This window comes from Amblyomma americanum, chromosome 10 (assembly GCF_052857255.1).
Source record: "Amblyomma americanum isolate KBUSLIRL-KWMA chromosome 10, ASM5285725v1, whole genome shotgun sequence".
Classification (NCBI taxonomy): Eukaryota; Metazoa; Arthropoda; class Arachnida; order Ixodida; family Ixodidae; genus Amblyomma; species Amblyomma americanum.
Window position 1 is genome coordinate 75,365,498 of NC_135506.1, and position 18,991 is coordinate 75,384,488.

General features: G+C 46.3%; 1 protein-coding gene across 1 annotated transcript; it reads right to left on the minus strand.

Annotated features, from left to right (window-relative positions):
* Positions 1-2,425: 2,425 nt before the first annotated feature.
* LOC144106678 (GILT-like protein 1) lies at positions 2,426-15,525 on the minus strand. The gene is made up of 2 exons (XM_077639520.1): positions 15,183-15,525; positions 2,426-3,278 (listed from the first exon to the last, which is right to left on the minus strand). Exons 1-2 carry the CDS (start codon positions 15,354-15,356, stop codon positions 2,694-2,696), a joined length of 759 nt encoding a protein of 252 aa, XP_077495646.1. The 5' UTR covers positions 15,357-15,525; the 3' UTR covers positions 2,426-2,693.
* Positions 15,526-18,991: the final 3,466 nt, after the last annotated feature.

The window sequence follows — 18,991 nt, forward strand, 5'->3', positions numbered from 1 at the left end:
CGGGAGTTGGCAGGTAAAACCACACGTGACTAGAAGCTTGCAGAAATGTTCTGGTTTGTGCTCCTTGCTAGTTTTCGTACTTCTATCGTCTTTAATTTTACTTGCGTGGCATAGAGGTTCGCGACCATGGAGAACTTGAGACGGGCTAACAAATTAATCATTAAGACAATTAGAAGCGGCTGGATTTTAATCAAGTCAAATCACCACTGAACAAAGGAGGGAGCAGTCTACGTTGTCCTGAAAATGGCTTTAAAAAAAACGAGACATTAGCGCCTATGATAACCCTCAGGTGCACATTACATGCTAACTTCGTGCAAAAATATTTAGGTGTTAAGAGCTTACTTGCTATTTGTACGGTTGCCTGCACGCCACTTTTTCTAATTACAAACCCATTTCTAGATATTGCCCATACAACGGCCAATGGGTGCTTTTAGTGGTGCGCGTACCGCAAAACTTAGCTAAAAGGAATGACTGAGGAGTTGGAGCACCGCACATTGTGTGTATTTTAACACATCGAGCCCTAACACTAAAGTATTTCTGAGCAGTTACTAGTTATTCGCAAAAAAAAAAAAGAAACTGTGCAATCATTATTATCTTTAAAGCTTGCCCTTTTGTTCGCTATTGAGCCTTGACATCTTTCGCTACTCGCTTTTGTTAAAAGTTCAGCTCGAGTACCCTGCATAGCTAATTTAAGATCACCTCTGTAGGATAGCAAATAATTTGCACTTGGTTTAGTGCATCTACGATTTAGTGCAACCTTCGCAGGCTGAGCCTTATCTGCTACTGCTATTTCTAACCGCAATGTTTCAGAGCAAAAACTACATGATTTTCACCTCAGAAATTCCTTGCCGCGCTGCCAAATGAAGTATGGAGAGGTGACCGCCTCGTGCTGCTCAATACAGTGGCAGTATAAACGCTTCCGCCTTGATTGCAGAATCATATGCACAACTGGAGACGAAACGTTTCGATGGAGGCGAAACGCAAAGGGGCCCGTGTGCTCTGCGATTCCAGTGGACGTTAAAGATACCCAAATGGTCGAAATCATTCCAGAGCCCTCCACTACGCCACATCTTTCTTCCTTTCACTCCCTCCTTTATGCCTTCTCTTACGGTCTGGTTCAGGTGTCCGCCGAGATGAGAGACAGATACCGTGCCATTTCCTTTCCCCAAAATAATAATAATAATTGGTTTATGGGGAAAGGAAATGGCGCAGTATCCGTCTCGTATATCGTTGGACACCTGAACTTCGCCGTAAGGGAAGGAATGAAGGAGGGATTGAAAGAATAAAGGAAAAGAGGTGCCGTAGTGGAGGTTTCCGGAATAATTTCGACCACCTGGGGATCTTCAACGTGCACTGACATCGCATAGCACACGGGCGCCTTAGCGTTTTTCCTTCATAAAAACGCAGCCGCGATTTTCAATTTTCATGCGCAACTGCTATAGTGGCTTTATATTAGGCTTGTATGGATGTAGATGTTTTGAAGCTATTCGGCTAATATATTCTTTATTTGTTCAAACGAAGTTGCCATAACAGAAGGCACAATGGTACTAGGTTTCGGTACCTGTTTTACATAAAATTAATATTAAATATCGTCGCAGGGGAGGACGAAGTGGGGTGAATCTATCCGGTTTTCATAAAAACAGAGTATACTGAATACAACTGCACTAAAATAATTACTGCTGCGGTAAGGTGAACATACCTTTCCTGTTGCAACGTCATGTCACTGAACTCGCACCCCAACGGAATTTAAGGTTCTGCTATCACCGTGAGAGATCTGGCCTATAAAACTCCTCAGAGTTGGTAGATTCTTGATGAAAAAACAACCACTTTTACTCTTTTGTGTTTCCCATGCTTGGTTGCAGCAGCCGCAAGCAGACATTTCGAGGGAGCAAATATGCACCGTTCGACATTTCACTCCGTTCTTGAACATGAACAGAACAGTTTCCACCATGCAAACCGCTGAATGGAACCTGTTCTCGAACGAATTGATAACGCTTGTGCACAAAGCTCCAGCGCTCTGCTTTAACGGCAGAGCCTCTCGAATGAGAAGACAGGTACCGATTTTTAATGAAAAGCATTGTACGGCTACTCGGCAAGAAACACTGATGCCCTGAAAAAGAGGCGTCCGAAAACGAACAGGACCTGGAAGAGAAAAACAAAGTTTCCCTCCAGGGTGCACACCATTCAACCCACGACCTTCAGAATGCAAGGCGAACACGGAACCTACAAGCCACAAAGCTTTGTTGCTTCTCGGCAAACAAAGGTGAAGCAGATATATGCGCTGCCTTACGACTGTATGCTAAGGAGAAGGTGTGTAATCAGAAAGGAAGAGAAAAATAGGCAGTAAAAAGGAAATAAAAACTGCTTTCGCACCAAAGCAAGTTAAGTGTTAAGTGCCATCTGTAAAATTTTATTCCTCGCGTCGCCTGAAGGCTTCGTTGCATCCCCAAAATTTGAACACTTGTCTCTTCTGCCGAGATCTCCTCTGTATCAAGTTAATTTAGATCGTGTGGTCACAATAACTTAGTGCAGCGCTTCAGTTTCACATCTAATTCACCAGTGCAAGTGGCCCACCTTCCAACCACACCAATCTCTGGTCACATTTGCTAACCCCTCAAATATAGCCATGCAACAGTTTCTGGTGGCTTAGGCTTTCGCTGCAAGAAGGAAATGGTGAGGGCAAGGTGCAAATTTTAGCGCCGGAACCATCCGCGCCTCTTCTTGACCACGCACGGCTCAGGCACCGGTGGCTTGAAGTGCTTGCAGACAGTATCCTTGAACTGCTTCTGCAGCTTCTTCTGGTAGCGCTTGTTGAAGCCGCCGTCGATGACCACACTCGGCACGTAGTTGATGGGCGGCTTCAGGGACATGGTGCGCAAGCCCATATTCCGCAGGAGAATCTTGCCCTGCTGTGAGGATGCGCAGCCCGTGATCTTCGCGGCCTCCATCTTGTTGGCAGTGCAGCACTTGGCCACATTTTTCTCCGGCTTCCAGGCCTTGAGCGTGCAGGCGATGAAGGGCAGGTGTTTGTCGGGGTCGGGATACAGGTTGATGGCGCATGCATGAATGAGGCTCGCCTGGCATTCAGCCTGCCCGTGGCGGCATGCAAATGCTACCGTGGTGTCCGCACCCTGGGACACCTTCATGCGGGCCCGGCCGAAGGGCACCATCTCTACGATGAGACGCTTGCGTAACTGCCCGTAGACGGGGAGCAGTTGCTTGGTGATGAACCAGACGCTGTCCTTGCAGTATGGTTCATACAGCACCGTCACGTTCACCTGCGAAGGGAGCAGATTTTTCTGGTGGTTGTATACAATTGGCGAGTAGCGGCACTTCTTTTGAAGGTCGCTACGAAGCGTTAAGCAGTCAGTGGCAAAACAGAGTGTGCTGCTAAGTAGATGGCTCCGAACACCCGCGTCATGGTGGGCCGCTCTGACTGGCGAACGCCATAACACTGATGTCCTGAAAATATGGCGTCCGAAAACAAACAGGACCTGGAAAAGTAAAAAAATTTCTCTCCAGGGTGCAGGCAATTCAACCCACAACCTTCAGATTGTGATGCGAACACAGAGCCCACAAGCCACAAAGCCGCGTTGCTTCTCGGGAAACAAAGGTGGAAGTGAAGTTTAGCTTCTTAGGGAAATAAATAACATGGTGAGCGGCATTTTCGATGGACAGGCACAATGGCTGAAATCTGGACTATGTTGTAGGTACGCGAAATCTTCCCTTGCTTCTGTCTTTTTAAAAGCTTGTGAATTCGTTGATGTGATGAAAGCTTACAATGGTGTAGTTTTCAAGAGACTGAAATCATTTATTGCAAATGCATTTTAACTATAGGTTTATGCTCGCTTTTTGATGCTGCATTACTGACACTCATCGTGAGGGCACAGGGCGCCGAAATGTATGCGTGCGACGCCTACACATTCAGTGTTACAACCAATTGGTTCTATAAAGCAGCGACGTCCTACTGCAAGCTGTTGGGCTCGTTCCCTCTTGGTCAACACCGCACATTTCGGCCTGCTGTTGCAAAACGTTGCCACAAATTCTAATATTTGTTCAGCTAGCAACGTATTGTCCACTCCGCAGTCAAAATTATTGTTCTCCTAGTGTACGCTGGCGCTGATAGAGCCTACGCTCAAAGAGGAGAGAGAGTGCTGTCTTTTATATCGCAGTGTCGACAGCTCGACAGCCAGCTAAAAAATTTCATCACTTTTCTCCGCGCCATAACCTCAAGACCATTGCGGTACTGTTCTGAGGAGAGACCTGCGGCTTTGACCTGCGTTGTTAGTACGCTACAGCGCTCGCCAGTCTTGAGGGCGCATTGTTCCCTCCGATTCGGTGTATTCATTGTCGCACAGTTTAATGACACTAGGCCCTCATTTGATCACAAATTTATTAATGACGTACACTGTTGCGCTATTTTTGTTTTATTTTCTTTCGTTGCACACGTCTCTTTGCTTGAAGAGGTCCCAAGTACAGGCGTCTACAAGTCACGAGAATTTTCGGTCATGGATGGAAACAACTTATGTTCAGCCAGCTCACGCAAGCTAGCAGATTTAGCAGGTGAATTCTGAGACATCTGTATAAAAAAAATAAAACAGGAAAAAGCTGCAGGGGACAGTTAAGCTCCGCCTTAAAGAAGTATGACGACATAACGCTAATTAGTAAATGCCCTTTTATGTTTACGTTTTACGAGGTTTACGTCCCCGAGGTTGTGGATAATTTCGACCGCCTGTTGTTCTTTAAAGTGCGCTGACATCACAAAGTACAGGAACCTCTAGCATTTCGCCTCCATCTAAATGCGAACGATGTGGCCAGGATCAAACCCGCGCTTTTCGGGTCATCAGTGAAGCACAATAGAAACTGAGCCACCAAGGCGGCTCTACTCTACATATTTATATTCATAGATCCTTTGGAGTCCTTGACACACTCCTGACGCAGGGGTGCGGCGGTTAAGCGATGCACCTATGGCCTGCGATGGCAGGTGCCGCCACCGGTGGGGTTATGTGACCTGGGTGGCAACCTGTCTCCGCCAATCAAAAATCACTCCCTTCTATAATGCCTTCGGCCCTGAGAGTTCAATAAATAAATAAATAAATAAATATATATAAATTCAACTGATACTTGCGACAGTTGGCAGTTTTCTAATAATCCAGTGGGCAGGTTGTGATAAGCCACAAGGTGACGTCACTTAGGCGGCCCACTCACCACCTAAGTTGCTTCACTGAGAAGTTTTTGCGGATTTTTCGATCATGGTCAACGACCCCGGCTTTTCTGCGACACGAAACTCATTGTGCTAACGCGTTAAAAATGCAGCCGATACTGCCAATTCAGCTCTACCGCAACGGGTATGTTGTAGTCAAGGATGGTGGTTACCTGTAAATTGAGCCTAAGTGCCCAGGCCACGTTTAGCTGCAGGCTGGTAGCGAGCCTCGGGCCATCGAAATCGCCGTCACTGGTCGTTCACTAAGACAACACGGTTCAACAATATTCTGCTGGATTCCTTATGTTGGGGCCAGTAAAGATTTTTTTGGCCTGAGCCACCAGCTTTAGAATAGAATTCATATCGTCTACGCTGTGGTACTTCGTTTTCTGGGATAACTGTCAGGTTACGCATACAGCTCCTGGGCGCCGAATATAGCACGTCTGGCGCTTTGTCACGTGCGCGACTTGTGTTAAGTAATATTGCGCACGTTGGCTAACTTCCTCTTTAATAACGGAATGCTAGACCTTGAAACAGGGTCACTTGTTTTCATTTCGTTAACGCCATGACTCAGCAATTTTGTCTTTTCCTCCGTTCCTTTTGTTTTACGTGGTCTGTCTGTGAAACGTGTCTGCTTTCTGAGTATGCGCATGTAGGCATGTGCCTTTACAGTAAAATGGTCTCGGCGTGACCCGCTGCAAAAAGAAAGCTAAACAAGTTTCCTCTAAATCTCATTTTTGCTCAGCATGTGTTCGCGTCACCATCTCTTGCACATATGTGCAATGGGTAGCCGTTTGGCCAATACGTTCACTCTTAAAATGCAAGCAGATCAAAAGTTGGAAGCCTCAATATTCACCACGGCATAAGCAAAACTGAGTCGTGGGGAAGACTATCTTCCATTCAAAGAAAATTTTCCAAAGGGCACTTAAGCGTGCTTACGTGGAGGAATGGGAAAGCATGAAACTTATTTAGAACGCGGGTTCTTTCCACGACGCCTCTACGCGTTCTATTTTTTACTTTTTTCTTTTTTATTTATTTAGGTTAATTTTGACGTCCAGGTGCTATGTTGACGTCTTTGGCTATTGCGACGTCCAAGCATAATATTCGCGTTTAATCAATTGACTAATTAAACCACATCAACCAATCATTTTCCCACAGCAATATCGCACCACGCACTGTCTAGCACAATCAAACTTTTGCACATTTATCTTCACATAACGACGTAATCATGCGGAGAATGTTTTGCTGACACGAAACACGGGACATAGCCATCTAATGCTTTCGAATTAATAAATTTGGATCACCGGGGACGGGGATTCTCTCCTCTTGACGAACTAACTGCAAGCGAACATGTTAAGAGAGGAGAGAAACTGAAGAAGCTCATCACAACATGGAGGACGCTTTCTGAAGAAAATAAGCGCTTATTGTACGCAGCAAAGAGAGAGAGAGAGAAAAAAACTTCGACGCACAACTTCTCATACTTCATGTTTGACACTACAGTTTTTGTCACTTACATTCCTTTTTTTTCAGGCACATAAATGCTTCCATTTCCGTGATAAATTCGTATCAGCTCGACCGCTTTTATACGTCTGCTGCGACTTAAAACGTCGTTTTACTTGTAGTTGTGCTGCACTTGCAGTCAATTCCTAAGTAGATAACAGTAAAACCGTTCCTGTTTCGAGCTGTTCATCGATTCGACTTCGCCCTGCCATCTGCTAACCACCCGGATCAGCTTAGTACAGCGATGACCCCGACAGGCAGCCGTCCCCGGATTCGAGCCCTGTAGCTAGGTGGACTATTCTGCTCATCAGAGAAGTTTCTAAGTACATTTCCTTTGTAGCCGCATGGCAGAGCAGAAGAAAATGCTAAGTAATACCAAAGAGTAATTGCTCCTAGATCTAAATTGATTACTTTGGTAACAAAATTGTCGATTCATTGTTGATAAAATCACACTAAAGGATAGGATGAGTTGCAATCACCATCACTACTTGAAGTATTGAAATATTTCTTGACGCTGCCAGAAGTGCAGGAGACCGTTAAGGGCACGGATGAGCAAAGCTAATCAAAACCAACGTGCGGAAGCGCAGTCATCTTGCGTGGTAGTTTAAACAAAGATAGAGAATGCAAATTTAACCGTATTTGAGCTGTTTGAAAAATTACGGAAGAGTGTTAGAGTTAAAATAATTTAATATTAGTATTCCTTGCCGCCATGGCGAAAAGAAATAAAACGTGACAGGTAGTGAGCGCGTAAAACGCTGAAAAAGACCGAAGCGGTGGCTGTGGGTGCATGTAACGGTGAAAAAGAAAGTAGCCTAGCTCCGATTGCTGTTTTTTTTTTAAACGAACGATGTCTCAGTACTTTTACAACCGAAACAAAAAATATGCAGCACTTTTTACGACCGCAATACGCGAGCCGACCAATTGAACCTAAACACACCATAAAAGCGCTAGAAAATGCTGACGTCCTGGTCGGGTGGTCTCTGCTCTTGGCCTAATAGGCGATCAACACACTGAATTCATTGACATTGCGGTGAGAAGCAGACGTCAGTATTACGACAACTGTCTCGTACAGGACAATCCTCGGCGCGACTATATTGCGTTGGTCAGTGCCAGAGCAGCGCATCTGGTAAGGTCATTTTACGGACCAGGGCAGCCTCAGTGTTCTTTTTTCGTAATAGTTACGAAACCAAGAATAAAAACCCCTCACATTTCAAACGGCCAATTTCCGTAGGTTAGCAGATGGTGACACCGACCTTGATCTGAGCAGTTGGGTGAAGAAGGCGTGTGGTAAGCTTCGGTTTCGAAGTTAGGTGCAGCACTGAACAGTTCGCCAGAATTCGGCAAGTGGCACGACCTTCGAGCAAAACTTGAGTTTTTGGGTAATCAAAGAAGCAAATTTTGATGCATGCGCTCAGGGTGGAGTTTCGCGACTTAAAATAAATGCTCTGCAGGTAGTGGTCTGCTGCTTTCATGATAACGAAAAGCTAGGCGAGTAGGTTTTGCTTTCAAGACAAAGCACAAAAAAACGAAGTAGAAAGAACAGCCGCCGCCTCTCCAGTGGGGTTTAGTCAAACCAGAAGGGAACATATACGTCTTATGATGATAACGTCAACCGGCTGTGCTCACAAAATGATTCCCAAAAGCGCATTCACATGTTTCAGTATTACGATAGATTACTTGCTTACGCCCGTTGCGCCATCCCTATGAATGTTAACTGCTCCCACTAACTCCTTAAAAGTTAGATCGTTTTGTTGGAATCTGACCTGGTGGTCATCCAGCCTGGATTTGCGTTAATGTTTTCGTCAATGTAAGCTAAAATTTGATGACGACACCACGCGCCCGAGTGATTCCCTGTGCTCTCTTCAGGGCTCGTTTAAACAACGCCCTGACTGGAAGACTTCACAGCCCTCGCAGGAGAGTAGAATTCGGCAGAATTACTGCCTAACTTTAATGGGATTTCTCAAAGAGGGTTTGGTAGTTCATCATGGAGCCAATAATGCTTGGTCGACCGCCTGCTTCTTTCACGCGTGTAAATGGATTAAAGGAGCAGGTTACCTTGATTTCACACTATGGCTTATGTGCGAAGCTTAGGTGCTAAGCGCACTACGAAAGAGAATAGGAACGTCGAAAAAACAGGTGCGAATGGCCGAAATATCTTTGCAGTCATACATACGCCCATTGCACATACCATCGCGCCCAATAAGTGGGCGCCAGACGCTGCGTCAATGTCGTTTTTAATGCTATAGGGGATAGCCTTTCGCCATCCAAAAGATTTCCTTTTTCTGCGTAACGAAATTCCCCGATTGATCAATCTGTAGATTAGAAGGTTCGGTTTAGTTGGTTTATGAGGGTTTAATGTTCCAATGCGACTCGGGCTATGAGAGACGCCGTAGTGAAGGGTTCAGGGAATTTCAACCACCGGGGGTTCTTTAACGTGCACTGACATCTCACAGTACACGCGCCTCTAGGATTTGGCCTCCATCGAAATTCGACAGCCGCGGCAGGGATCGAACCCGCGTCTTTCGGCCATAGTGCCATAACCACTCAGCCACCGCGGCGGCTGTGGATTAGAAGGCTCGAGTACCTTTCATTGGATTACCATATGGGGATATACTAATCCGAGCCACTGATTCCTAGTAATTTACCTTAATCCACCCACTAATGTACCTTATTCAATTTTCTAGAGTGTCCTACTTCAAAAATTTTGGGAGTCATTTTGAAATTATGAGAGGGTGGGACAACTTCCAAACGCTAGCACATATTCTTCTTTAAGAATGGGTTTAAGAAAGCCCCTCCAGTTTTGTAGCGACAGCTACATTACGGTAGCATTTCGAGCCTTCAGCGTGGCGGTGGCGCAGCCACAGGTTGGCTGCGCCACCACCCCGTGGCTGCGACACCACACTATCACGTGGTTGGTCACGTGGTGCGGAGCAGCTGCCGGCGGCGCAGCGCCGTGGCTGATCACGTGGTTCGTCACGTGGTTGTTCACGTGACCAGACACGTGGGGCGGAGCAGCTGCTGCTGCTGGCGGCGCGGCGCGCCGGCGAAACTGAGCTGCAATCGCTGTGGCCATGCGCCGTTTCAAGTGGGACGAAGATGAAGGAACGCCCAGCGAAACGCAGCAGCGAAAGACTGACTTTGCAATTCAACTGAGCAAGTTCCGCTCGGCCAGCTGCAGCTATCGGGTCACTCCAGGTTTAACTAGAGCTAAACCACATAGAGAAAGTGAAGCAGAATCTTCCGAGCTGTCAAGACACAATAAGAAAGGATGTGATCGGCTAAAGAAGAGTCCCTGCGCCATCAACCATCAAATCTCATTGGTTGCATGATAGAAAAATATAGGCTTTCGAATATAGGCTCTCCTGTGGCAGCTGTTATGTGGGCCAATCAACTCATTGTTAAAATGAGTGGTTCTGAGAGTACATAAATCTATAGGGTGTGTGGCACGATCGCCGATTTAGAGCTTAAATTACCATGAACATTAATGCAAACTGATACTGAAGGACAAAGAAGCCATTTTCTAAAACAGCAACCAAACTATTAAGCAGTTAATGGAAGGTGAAATGTTTAATGAATTCCCCAAGTATAATAAGGCAGTAATTACTCATTTGCATGCACCCTAGCTCAGCCATAGGGCTACAAAGGAAAGATTTTTTTATCAATTCGCTCTCACCCTACCATGTGCTAGCCGTCCCGGCTACCGCAGTTGGTAGAGCGACAGCTCCGGTGAAGCGATGGTCCTTGATTTGAACCCCGAGCCAGGACGAATTTTGCATGAACTACAATGTTTGGGACGAAGCCGTATAGCTTTCCTTTGTAGCCGTATGGCTGCGCTTGGGTGGATGAAAACTTGTAATTACTTCCTTATTACAGCTCGTGTAAGCCTTTGACATGCGCAGGATCGGCACCACATGCACTGAGAAGCAATCTGTCGCAATGCAGGACAAATTTATTGCGCTTTTGGGGAGCGTTTTGTGGGCACGGCCGGTTGATGGCATCATTTTCACATGTATTTATTTCGTTCTTCCTCGACCCAAAATTTGATTTCAAAGTTTGCACCTTTTCTGCCCTGCCTTCGTGTTGCCTTCGTTTTTTGGGGGGGCTACGTTTAAAAAAATTTTCCTCGCCTAGCTATTTCATTATTACTTAAACCGTACTGAATTGCGGGAAATGGAGCCGATCCCAACCAATCAGGTGTCGAGTTCCCGAAGCTGTCGACAAAGGGAGACTGATCGCGATTGCCCAGTTCGTTAACTACACCGTAGAGGTGAGTGGTCTCTGACTGGGCACTGCCCTACAAGAAATCCTTCCTAGCTGCGAACGGCTTCGTGATTGAACCCATCATTAGCGACGCCGATTTCATCTCCAAGAGAAGTGCGGAGTTTCATGTATAGACCAGCACCGCGGCGACATTAGGTAAGAAACATTTTTCTGACAAGTTCATAGCCACGTCTTCGATCACTCGACTGGCGAACAACATTGCATTCAATCACGATTGTGCACATTCACATCCCACGAGAGTGACATGAAAGAAAAAAGAATTAATAAAAAACTGATCGATAAGAAATGCGGCTCCCGGCCTAGTGTGGAGAGAATTGAACCAGGCAGGCACAGCTTCCATTTTGTTCTTTTCAGTCGCTTCCTTTTGTTTTCTCTAGGAGTGGCTTTCTTTGGGCAGTCTTTGCTTTTTGCCGTTTCGGTTCAAGCTTGTTATTTCAAACATCCTTCTTAGAAGCCGGCGCAGAAAAACGCAAGGCGACTGCTTTGTCGTCTTCCATATCTTGGCTCAGTTTTACAATATTAGATAGAAAATAATGTCACAATCTGACCAAAATATCATCTGAGAACCGACGTTTCGGGGACGACTCGGGGGCCACTTTTTCCGGGTTATCATAATAAGGACAAGAGTCGTGTTTTCGAAATCTACTTTTGATCCACTGCCACATTTACGGAAAACAGGTCGTCACCGTGTGTATCACCTGAGTTTAGATGATAACAATGAGTGTTCGCGGGGCACCGGCAGACGGCTTTAGCGGCGTGACATATATATTGTGATGGAAGGCGGTCTTTAAACCGGTTTAGGCTCCTGGATTCTGAAAGCTGGCTTTTGAATTGGTAGGGTTCGGGTTCGAAAGCGAATTCCGAACTTACACAGTCAACCCTGAACAATGTGCCGAGGTTGGGTGCCTTGATGCACCCGTTTCCCTCCCACCTCTAACACCCTTGAAATTCACCCCTGGCTGAGCTGGCCCCGAAATGTTGGTCCTGTCATGTAACTTTTGCCAAAGCGTCGCGTACTTTTTTCCTATAATCGCCTCCAGACAAGGCAGATCTCTCGCGAAATGTTCACGTTCCAGTTTTCTAATATGAACTCACAGCAACTCGCCCTAATAACAAACTTATTTCAAGGTGTCATGTTTCAAGCCCAGAGCGTGCTTTCGTTGCATCAATCTTTTATAGTCCTTAACGTGCGAAGGATTCGAACAAGAAGTTCAGCTCACACGGCAAAGCACGACCATACATATATAATTATCATAACTGGTATTTAGGGAAAGGAAATGGCGCAGTATCTGCTCACATCTCGGCGGACACCTGAACCGAGACGTAAGGGAAGAGATAAAGGAGGGAGGGAAAGAAGAAAGGAAGAGGTGCCGTAATGGAGGGCTGCGGAATAATTTCGACCACCTGGGGATATTTAACGAGCACTGACATCGCACAGCATACGGGTGCCATAGCGTTTTTTTATCCATAAAAACGCAGCTGCCGCGGTTACATAAGTAACCATTTTCTCGGCTCGTTGATATTTTAGCCGCACTCACCTCTACCCGTCCTAGCGGATCGAAGGTACAATGTACAAATAAAAGCATCAAATTAAATCGTGCGGAGTGCCTTATTTTTGCCACAAATAGCAGCCTTGCCTGAGGGAGCTAGTCACACGACTAACTCTCTTGAACATAGTCATGTAGGGTTGCGCAAATTTCGTACAGAAAGCCAGACTGCTCAGAACGCGGAAGGCACGTTTAGAATAGCAGCGCCCACACGGGAACAGCTATGACGTATTTGTGGCCAGCATTCGTCATGTCGCTGTTGCCTAAGTCCGAGCAGGGGGCACAGGTGGAGCCCATCACTCGGCTTTCATGCATCTGAGGCAAAACTAAACCAAAGCATCCGTTTCACAGAAAAACCTTAACGCTATTTTAAGCTTCGCGCGCAGTGGAAACTCGCGCACTTAACTGCAACGAACGTTCCCTGCGCTTTGTTTTTTCCTTAACTGTAAACCTTTCTGTCTCTCTAAGATATCCGTTTATCATGTAGAGTGACAGCGCTACAGCCAACTTGCTAACGCGTACTATACGGCGATAGCGCGACAATACATCGTGAGATTAAACAGGATTTCGATGGTGTCAATAAAGCACACGCTGCAAATGCCGGGGCCTTGAGCAGGCGCACCGGCAGCGTCTGTGCCGCCGCGATTGCTGAGTGGTTATGGCGCTCGGCTGCTGGCCCGAAAGACGCGGGTTCGTTCCCGGCCGTGGAGGCCGAATTTCTATGGAGGCGAAATGCTAGAGGCCTGTGTACTGTGCGATGGCAGTGCACGTTAAAGAACCCCAGGTGGTCGAAATCTCCGGAGCCCTTCACTACGGCATCTCTCATAGCCTGAGTCGCTTTGGGACGTTAAACCCCACTAAACCAAATCAAACCAAACCACCGGCAGCGTCTCAGTGATCAATTGCATGTGGAAAGCACGCGCATCCGTGTTCACGGCAAAGCTCATAACTACGGTACATGCGGAGGCACCTACAGGTGAGAAACTACACCTTGCTCGTTCCACAGTTGTTGCACACGAGCAGGCATAAGAGGCAGAGACATGGTTGAACCTCTGTCATGCTGGTCACCTACGTAATTGGCCGAATGTTGCAGTAATCTCGTTATGCGTTCAGCGATGTGACACTTAGTCACAGTTGCTGAAAACATATTGAGATTCTCCAGGCACCACATTGCTACTGACTCTGTGTATAATTAATGAGCAGGGAGCTCTTCTTAAGGTATACTCTAACACAAGCCTAATGTTTATCATGATTTTTTTAAAAAAACAAGAACAAATGTAGCTTGCAAGCGATAACTGCTACGAAACTGACAATATTGTGAAGCAATATCTTTCACGTGGAAACGGGCACAACATTCTTCGCCGCATGAGATGTTATTGCGTGATTACGGCAGAGCCACTCTTCAGTTTAAGTCATCGTGCGCTGAATACACGTTGTCAGACCTGTGAAAATTATGATTATATGACCTGATGCTATTATATTTAGCGATGGGTTGTACAGTGTTTAGAGCACTTGGTTGCATCGAATATTAGAAGAGCAGTCAGTGATAGAATGCACAAGAAAGTGTGTAATGTTCGCCAGACCGAACACAATGTCTGCACCCTTTAAGAACATCGCTCAATGCCCGTAAAACGCTGTTCGGAAATTGCCTGCTTACTGCAAACGCAAATGGGAAAAATTCACCCCAAACTTTTTGAGTATTCCACGCGTCCAGTGATTATGACATCTTCAGTTCTGCGCTGTTTGCCCGCTAAGGCGTGAGCAGAGCATGAAAAGCATGCGATGTACCTCAAGTAAACTTGTAAAAGGGCGCATAAATAACAAATAAAGTCGTTTTTAAACCCACCACCACCACTGGCGTTACTAACTTATACATCTACATGGCCAGTACCCACCTAACTTGCTTAGTCGTGCGCTGCAGCTACAGCCAGACGTGATCCTTGGCCGAGACTACTAGTGCAGCTAAATCCCTACACACACTGCCTTACCAAAGAAAATGTCATACCTCAAGCACTGCCAGAATAGAATGATGATTTGAGACTCCTGACTGTTCAAGGCGGTCGTCATATGTTATAAAGAACAATGGTCCATGCTCTACGAAGTGTGCTCACACGAAAAATTGCTCTAGGCACTACGATGTAGCCCCATCTATGAAGAACTTAGTCAAGTATGTGTATAAGCTGTTTGAACGGCTATTTTTTTTTTCAAAACATCTCATAACGCAGCCTAATGGCAAGCGCATGTCGTGAGAGGTGCGTTTATTGATTTGCCTGCAGGTAATGGATTTGGACAGCGTTCTCACAGGTCCAAAAAACAGCGCTATTTCACAGCTGTAGCTTGCCTATTCTCAAGCGCATCGCAGAATGAAACCTATGAGTGAACACGCCTCCGGTGGTAAATAAATTTGCGTGCTGCTAATACTTATTTGAAAGAAAAGACAGCAAAATGCATCACTAAAAAGCGGACACACGCGTACAACCGAAAATACTGCGTCGGCTAATGAAAACCAGTTGCGCCGCGCACGTAGGAATATCCGTTGTGGGCGCACGTCGTAGTTTACATGGCAATAAATATTTTATAAAAAGCGGCAAAGTGAGACCTCTCAACCTTTCAACTACCTCAAATAACGAACGAGAAAGAGCTGGGCTCACCTTCTGCGGACCACCGAAGAACATCGCCGTGGACTGATCAGCCGGCGCTGCTGGAACTGCCGGGGCCGCCGGGGCTGCCGGCTTGGCCGCTTGTGTCGGCTGGGTCTGGGTGAGGCAGGGAGCAAAGCCGGAAGCCAGGAGTCCCAGCGACAGAATCAGCAGGCCAGCCCCCATGGCCGAATTTTGGTGGGTGCCGGCTGGGCACCGGCTTCTCTGGCGACGCGAGGACCGCTGCCCCGAAAGCTCCGGTCACGGCTTCGGGGTAGGCGCTGGAACGGCGCCTCACGGACGAGAATTTTGCGCGGCTCGAGCACCACGCGCCAGCGCCGGTGACGATTAGGCCTACCTGCGTCTTCTTCCTTTGTATCTACTTCTTCCTCTGCGAGATTATAGTTTTGGTACAAAAAGCATGAAAAACGAGGGACCAGACTCAGAAGTGCTTGGGACGAGCCCTGTCTACAAAATTTCGTACACGGGCCCCACTTATGTGCACAGGTCGCACAAACCAACTGGTACAAGTTTTATTCTTGATTGTGGTGGTAAACCAAATTTGCGACGAGTTTTTCTATAAACGAGATTTATAGCACCAGAGCATCAGGGGGCGAAGGTTGTTGTTGTTGTTAGCCTATCAAAAGATGGCACATACCCACACTGGGGGATCGGCCAAGAATCGGGTGGCTATTCACCTGAACGCAGTTAATAAAAAGGAAAAGCACGTGGGAGCGCAACATCGGTGAATTTTTCGTCATGAACAGGAAAGGGATGAGCGTTTTGATTTTAAAATTTTAAGAATAATAATAAAGAGAGGGATTAAATATTAATGATTTAGTCAAAATGTAATAATTGATAGAAAAGAAAAGGATGGAACACTTAGCAAGGCAGTCGGTGAGATTATATCAGGAAATTTTGAACAGCGGTGCAAACAGATCTGTGGCTGAACCCAAATGTGGTGGCGCCAAATGATAGCAAGAGTGTGATGAAGGATGCAGTAATGATTAAAGTAATAGAAAAGCGTAAGCGGAATTTATGAGGTTGAGTAGTGAGTTATAATATGGTCTCTGCGTCAGGCAATATATGAAGCAGAGTTGCTCGGTGAAAGACCTGGTTCCTTCAGGTGCCGGATCCTTTTAGTCTTCAGATCTGGACAGTGCCACAGTAAGCGTTGAATTTCGGCTTCAATATCATCGCGTTTACACATAGGAAACCGTGGCCGGGGAAACAATTCTCGGTACTGAGTCCACTTCCGAGTGATGGCTGGTGTGAGGGCAACCCTGACCCGGATCCTCCTAAGCGCAACCTCCTCTGCACGGGTAAGACCGCGGGGGAGGGTTGCCGCACACGGAGGGATGAGAGCACGTGTGCGGCGCCTGAGGTGTTCCTTTCTTGATGAAAGGAGGGTAAAATTGTCCAAATGAAGGATTCGACAGGATAGATAAGCGGGCGAGTTGGTGATACATAATGCAAAAAAACAGCGCGAACAAACGGGGACTAGACGAAGAATACACAGGAACAAGCGCTGACTCTCAACTAAAGTTTAATCACAGGAAGCACACTTATAAAAGGAAACAGAAAACGAAAAAAACACAAAATCAGAACGCATGTGTTACTATGTTATGTCCAGATATGCAACCTCACAGTCACGCAGGAGCAGGGATGGTTGGCTGACACATAATCTTGGTTTCTTTGTCATGTTATACGCCTCGATAATTTCCCTGGTCAACTGGTCGGGGTGTTTGTACAAAATGTCAGTAAAATGCAAGGACGGAAAACATGATTGACACTCTCGGCAATGATCAACTAGATTAGTGGAGCGATTAGATTCTAATGAATTGAGATGTTCTCCGAGTCGTGTGTTAATACAACGTCCCGTTTGCCCAATGTATACCTGACCACAGGATAGGGGGATTTTATAAACTACCCCTTTGGAGCACGGCACAAAACTTTTAGCGTGCTTAACACCACAGGACGTTACAGATTTCTTGGGGTTGCGGGACTTATTTTCTACTGCTGAACAAATTTTACTGAGCTTATTCGGGGCCGAAAAAACCACATCAACTTTATACCTATGGGCCACATTTTTAAGACCACGAGACAGGCGATGCACATAGGGAAGGACTGCGAACTTTTTCCGTTTCTGTTCTTTCTGTGAAGACGGCAGCAATGTCGGCGCTTTAAGCTTTTTAATTATTTTATTGCAACACAAAGTGATAAGCTCAGCTGGATATCCTGCTTCCTTTAGTCTCTTAGCCTGATTATCAAAGCTTTCTTGCATAGCATGGTGACAAGATTTTGACAACGCAGATGACAAGGATGAAACAACAATTCCACATTTCACTACCTTAGAATGATGTCACTTATAGTTCAGCAGCGGTTTGTTGGCACGTGGCGCGTAATTCCAACACATGTGTCCCTTCCCCTCAGTCAAACATAAATCTAAAAATTGTATCTGGTTATCGACCGGTACCTCAGTGGTGAACTGTAAACCCCGTGCATTAGCTTTAAATGCTTCTAACACTGTAGACATGTGCTTGGCATAGTCCGTTTTTTCAATGAGGATTAAAAAATCATCGACGTATCTGAAAATTCCTGCGTGACTGTGAGGTTGCATATCTGGACATCACATAGTAACACATGCGTTCTGATTTTGTGTTTTTTTCGTTTTCTGTTTCCTTTTATAAGTGTGCTTCCTGTGATTAAACTTTAGTTGAGAGTCAGCGCTTGTTCCTGTGTATTCTTCGTCTAGTCCCCATTTGTTCGCGCTGTTTTTTTGCATTATGAAGGATTCGAGGCGGTGATGAGTTTGGATTCGCCAGGCGGGTCGCTAAATCTGCCTGCCTTTGATAGGTCAGCAGATCCCGTGGGACCCACTCAATACGTACTGGTTGCGGGATGCGTGCCGCGAGCCGGTGCATGTCCTGACGTATTACTGGGCAGCAGCTAACACGTCGCAGAAACCACACTGCTTGAAGGGCGTTAGTGCTGATGGCAACGCGGGCCGCAGGGAGCATAGTTACGGCGGTCACTGAGCAGAGTTCTTGAACTGCAACGAGCTCAGCACAAAAGGACGAAGGGGGTTCCGTAGGTTTAAACTTAGAGGTTTGATTTAGTTATGGTCTGCAGAGGCAGTAGATTGCTGTTGTTGCTTCACAAGCTTGGATGCTTGCGTTTGCGTAGACAACAATGCACCCTTCAGGACGACAAGCATCTTCTTCAAATTTCTGGCGAAAAAACGATGCCCAATTAGCAGATGTTGGCCGGCGATTATCTGTTGGCTTGTTGTCGCTGGGGTGTAAAAATTTCCATGAGAGAAGAACTGGCGTTGGCGGCTGAAGAATGGAGTGTGACGTTGCACAGGCCCTCAGTGCGTGCGTGAAGTGCTATACAGACTGGCCTTAAGGCTGCGAGAACCATGGCGCTGCTGCACCAGCTCATCAATGGTATTGAGCTGCGCATTCGCTTGTAAAGCTATGACCGGTGTAATGGGTGGGAGGCGTCTAATAGTCCTCATAACATGCCGGTTCACAGCTTCAAGGCGATCCCATTGGGCTCTTGTGAGATGTTGAAACTGGGCTTTAGAAATAATACTTGGCTGCAGAACTTCCCTCGCAATTACCGTGCAACGTACGAGCCAGCAACACTAGTCTTAAGAGGTATTCTTCTAGTCAAACCCAAAGTCGGAATATCTTGCCTTTTTGTCTGAGAAAACAAAGAAGTTGCTGATTGTGACTGATGAATCGTTAAGGACAGGATTTTTACACTGGGACTTTCTTGTATGGCGGTGCCTGACAGACAAAGAAAGATTGGACTTG

What these genes read in the sequence shown, in the direction of transcription:
- LOC144106678 (XM_077639520.1), bottom strand. Translation starts at nt 15,356, where the DNA reads ATGGGGGCTGGCCTGCTGATTCTGTCGCTGGGACTCCTGGCTTCCGGC. An exon ending in TCTTCGGTGGTCCGCAGAAG is followed by an intron (nt 3,279 to 15,182) that starts GTGAGCCCAGCT and finishes CTCCCTTCGCAG; the next exon opens with GTGAACGTGACGGTGCTGTA.